Source organism: Borostomias antarcticus, assembly GCF_949987555.1.
Source record: "Borostomias antarcticus genome assembly, chromosome: 30".
NCBI lineage: Eukaryota > Metazoa > Chordata > Actinopteri > Stomiiformes > Stomiidae > Borostomias > Borostomias antarcticus.
Window position 1 is genome coordinate 2,772,845 of NC_140263.1, and position 5,000 is coordinate 2,777,844.

The 5,000-nt window shown below is 46.3% G+C and overlaps 1 protein-coding gene across 1 annotated transcript in view; it reads right to left on the reverse strand.

Moving 5' to 3' along the window:
* The window catches only part of itga1 (integrin, alpha 1), a gene marked incomplete at both ends in the record, with an annotated part of 67,709 nt that overhangs the window by 584 nt on the left and 62,125 nt on the right, over nucleotides 1–5,000 (reverse strand). Inside the window, 5 exons of the mRNA XM_084460130.1 lie at nucleotides 924–1,037; nucleotides 3,292–3,387; nucleotides 3,620–3,724; nucleotides 3,964–4,062; nucleotides 4,946–5,000. The exon at nucleotides 4,946–5,000 is cut by the window's right edge and continues 62 nt beyond it. Of these exons, the coding sequence (XP_084316256.1) occupies nucleotides 924–1,037; nucleotides 3,292–3,387; nucleotides 3,620–3,724; nucleotides 3,964–4,062; nucleotides 4,946–5,000 (469 nt within the window). The remainder of the gene's footprint in view (nucleotides 1–923; nucleotides 1,038–3,291; nucleotides 3,388–3,619; nucleotides 3,725–3,963; nucleotides 4,063–4,945) is intronic.

The window sequence follows — 5,000 nt, forward strand, 5'->3', positions numbered from 1 at the left end:
GGTATGGTGTGGTGTGGTGTGGTGTGGTGTGGTATGGTATGGTATGGTGTGGTGTGGTATGGTATGGTGTGGTATGGTGTGGTGTGGTATGGTATGGTATGGTATGGTGTGGTGTGGTATGGTATGGTATGGTGTGGTGTGGTGTGGTATGGTGTGGTGTGGTGTGGTGTGGTATGGTATGGTGTGGTGTGGTATGGTATGGTGTGGTATGGTATGGTATGGTGTGGTGTGGTATGGTATGGTATGGTGTGGTGTGGTGTGGTGTGGTGTGGTGTGGTGTGGTATGGTATGGTATGGTATGGTGTGGTGTGGTGTGGTATGGTGTGGTGTGGTGTGGTATGGTATGGTATGGTGTGGTGTGGTATGGTGTGGTGTGGTGTGGTGTGGTGTGGTGTGGTGTGGTGTGGTGTGGTATGGTATGGTATGGTGTGGTGTGGTATGGTATGGTGTGGTGTGGTGTGGTATGGTATGGTATGGTATGGTATGGTATGGTATGGTGTGGTGTGGTGTGGTATGGTATGGTATGGTACGGTGTGGTACAATACGGTACGGTGTGGTGTGGTGTGGTATGGTATGACATGGTATGGTATGGTATGGTATGGTATGGTGTGGTACGGTACGGTGTGGTGTGGTATGGTGTGGTATGGTATGGTATGGTATGGTGTGGTATGTTTACAGTATGGTACAGTGTGGTACTTTATGCTAAGGTAGGATATGTTATATGATATGCACTGTATGGTATGGTAATGTATGTTTACAGTACAGTACAGTATGGTATGGTAGGGTATAATTACAGTACCGGATGGTAAGTTTACAGTATGGTATGCTGTGGAATCTTTACAGTATGGCATGGTACGGTATGGTATGATATGTTTACAGTACGGTATGGCACAGTATATTTACAGTATGTTACAGTATGTTACCTTCCAGAGGGCGAAGATGACCAGCGCCAGGATGAGCAGACCAATCAGGACGCTGACAATGATGATCCACCAGGGGATCCCTCCCAGAGCTTCCCTGGTCACCAGGATCTTCACCTGGAGAGACCCAACACCAGGGTTAGGATAGACACAACACCAGGGTTAGGATAGACACAACACCAGGGCTAGGATAGGTAGACACAACACCAGGGTTAGGATAGACACAACACCAGGGTTAGGATAGGTAGACACAACACCAGGGTTAGGCTAGGTAGACACAACACCAGGGTAAGGCTAGGTAGACACAACACCAGGGTAAGGCTAGGTAGACACAACACCAGGGTAAGGCTAGGTAGACACAACACCAGGGTTAGGATAGGTAGACACAACACCAGGGTTAGGATAGGTAGACACAACACCAGGGTTAGGATAGGTAGACACAACACCTGGACTAGGATAGGTATAGACACAACACCAGGGCTAGGCTAGGTAGACACAACACCAGGGTTAGACTAGGTAGACACAACACCAGGGTTAGGCTAGATAGACACAACACCTGGACTAGGATAGGTATAGACACAACACCAGGGCTAGGCCAGGTAGACACAACACCAGGGCTAGGATAGGTAGACACAACACCAGGGTTAGGATAGATAGACACAACACTAGGGTTAGGATAGATAGACACAACACCAGGGTTAGGCTAGGTAGACACAACACTAGGGTTAGACTAGGTAGACACAACACCAGGGTTAGGATAGGTAGACACAACACCAGGGTTAGGATAGGTAGACACAACACCAGGGTTAGGCCAGGTAGACACAACACCAGGGTTAGGCTAGGTCAGGGGTGGCCAACCAGTCAGAGACTAAGAGCCACAAAAATGACTGTGGTACCACCCAGAGCCACACCATATATACCAGCGTTTCTCAACCTTTTTTTCAGTCAAACACAGCTGTCAAATACATCAGTAGAGGGCGCTGTGCTACCATTTCAGATGCCAGCTGTCACATGACTAGCAACGTTAGCTCTCAGTCAAGACAACATGAAGCGAGACACAACACTAGGGTTAGACTAGGTAGACACAACACCAGGGTTAGGATAGGTAGACACAACACCAGGGTTAGGATAGGTAGACACAACACCAGGGTTAGGCCAGGTAGACACAACACCAGGGTTAGGCTAGGTCAGGGGTGGCCAACCAGTCAGAGACTAAGAGCCACAAAAATGACTGTGGTACCACCCAGAGCCACACCATATATACCAGCGTTTCTCAACCTTTTTTTCAGTCAAACACAGCTGTCAAATACATCAGTAGAGGGCGCTGTGCTACCATTTCAGATGCCAGCTGTCACATGACTAGCAACGTTAGCTCTCAGTCAAGACAACATGAAGCGAGCAAAACGGAGTTTGGACATGAATGAAGTGCGCTGCTAAATGTGCAGCACTGTTTTAAAACTTAGCAGCTGTAATACAACAATGCAGGCAGCAGTACCAGATATGTAGTAAACATCCACAAGCCACATTCGTCTCACACTGAGTGTAACCTATTTTTTTGAAGTTATTGTCTAGTTGACAATAACGTTACATTATGGCTTAAGCCATGTTCTTTCGCCATAACGTTACTGCCATGGATGTAAAGTCTGCTGGTGTAACATGCTTTCAAATCCATACCGACCAAAACAGAATGACCAGCTAACATTAGCTGAATTAAGAAACTTGCTGCTTGTCCTTCCAACTTTGGTCGGGTGAGTGAAAATGAAGAGTTCATTTGCAAAAACAGATATGTGCATTTTGATACATTTTGATTAAAAAAAAATTCAATCAAATGTCAACATTAAATATCAATTAAATTACAGTTGGGTTGTTTTGATTAAATAAAGAAGACTCTTCTTTATTTAATCAAAACAACCCAACTGTAATTTAATTGATATTTAATGTCGACATATGATTGAAAAAATTATTTATCAAAATGTATCGAAATGCACATATCTGTTTTTGCAAATGAACTCTTCAAATGTTTCCTTCTCTTACCGCCTCGCTGTAGGCATTCCCAGTGGTCTCATCAGATTAGCGTGGGTCTCCTGTGATTCACTCATCAACATAACAATATGCTAATGTGGATGACGCGCATGTTTTTTCCCCCTCAGAATAATAACGAGTAACTTTGGATAGAAAAAATATCTGTTTCCATGGCGTTATCTGTGCCTTTCTGAATAACGTATCAGTATTCGGCCACACCCCTAGCAGAGACAGTAGATGTGCTGTTGTTGGGGCTAGGGTGAGGGTTAGGGTTAGGCGCGGGGTTAGGGTTAGGGGTAGGGCTACGCTCACAGCCTGGCTATGGTGCCTGAGCAGCTGCTGTACTCACGTCTCTGGCCATATCTGTGGAACTCAACACAAACAGGTCTTTGTTCAGGTTCTCCAGGCTGGCGTGGACCAACATGTGCATGCTGGTGTACTCTGCCTGTAGAAACGAGACCACACAATCAGTCAGTCAGCCAGCCAGCCAGCCAGTCAGTCAGTCAGACAGTCAGTCAGTCAGTCAGTCAGTCAGTCAGTCAGTCAGTCAGCCAGTCAGTCAGTCAGCCAATCACTCAGTCAGTCAGTCAGCCAGTCAGCCAGTCAGTCAATCAGTCAGCTAATCAGCCAATTAGCTTGTCAGTCAGTCAGTGACCCAGGCTCCTAGTCCTGCTGACCTTAATAAAGGTGGGCTTCCAGACCCTGAAGGTGACGTTGACCTGAGTGTAGTTGGCCTGGGGGAGGAAGCAGTTGAAGGAGGCACATGGGTTGTCCGTACAGTCCTGAAAAACACACACACACACACACACATTCCAAATGCTTCAACTGAATCCACAAATCATATTTTATGTACGTAAAGTTGCCTGCCTGAAAACCTCTCATACCGAGTAAAACCAGGAAATACCAGCAGCCTGCTGGCTCACACAGTGACACACACACACACACACACACACACACACACACACACACACACACACACACACACACACACACACACACACACACTCAGTAGTAGACTCACCACCAGGTAGGTGCTGAGGCTCTCCTTCCTGGGGTTGGGGGTGAAGGGGTGTGTTCTGTTGATCTTTAAAGGGTTGATCATGGCGTTACAGCTCACCTCCTGAGAGAGAGGAGAGATCAGGTGATATCCGCATCGGCGGACTACAAAACCTCCAGGTCTCTAGTTTATGTAAGGTATCTGCTTTTAACAGTAGTGGAACCCTCTGAAATAAAAGGTTTCAAAGATATCCCTCCTCAGGGTAGAGAACCATTTAGGGTTCTAAACAGCATCTTGGGGACTTGAATAGGGTTCTACATGGAACCTGTTTTTCACAGGGTTCTTCTACGGTCACACAGGTTCTATACAGTACTCTTTTTTTTTGTGTAGGTAGGTTACTTGATGTCCTGAAGATAATGATAACTGTCCCCCCTCCGGCCACCATGGCTTTTATGCCCCTGCTACTGTCACAATCTCAAGGTTGCTTTAAAAGCGTCAATGGTCTCCTGTCGTTTTCTTGATACTCCGAAATGAATTCAGTGTAAGCTACGATATGACAGTATAGCCTACATGCTACGATATGACAGTATAGCCTACATGCTACGATATGACAGTATAGCCTACATGCTACGATATGACAGTATAGCCTACATGCTACGATATGACAGTATAGCCTACATGGTAGCCAAGTTATTTATTTGTAGGTTCCAAATACTCTTATTTCACTCAATGGCCTTTGTGCCCTATAATATTGAGCGACACTAAAAGCCAAATGGCCTTGCCCCTAAAATGACGAAATTCCTACCCTGGTGTGTGTGTGTGTGTGTGTGTGTATGTGTGTGTGTGTGTGTGTGTGTGTATGTGTGTGTGTGTGTGTGTATGTGTGTTCATGAGTGTGTGTGCATGCGTGCGTGTGTGTGTGTGTATGTATGTGTGTGTTCATGAGTGTGTGTGAGGGTGTGTGTGCGTGCGTGCGTGTGTGTGTTCATGAGTGTGTGTGTGTTACCTTGGGTGTGGCGGTGACGTGTGTGAGGTAGAGCAGGATGTTCTCTCGAGGGGAG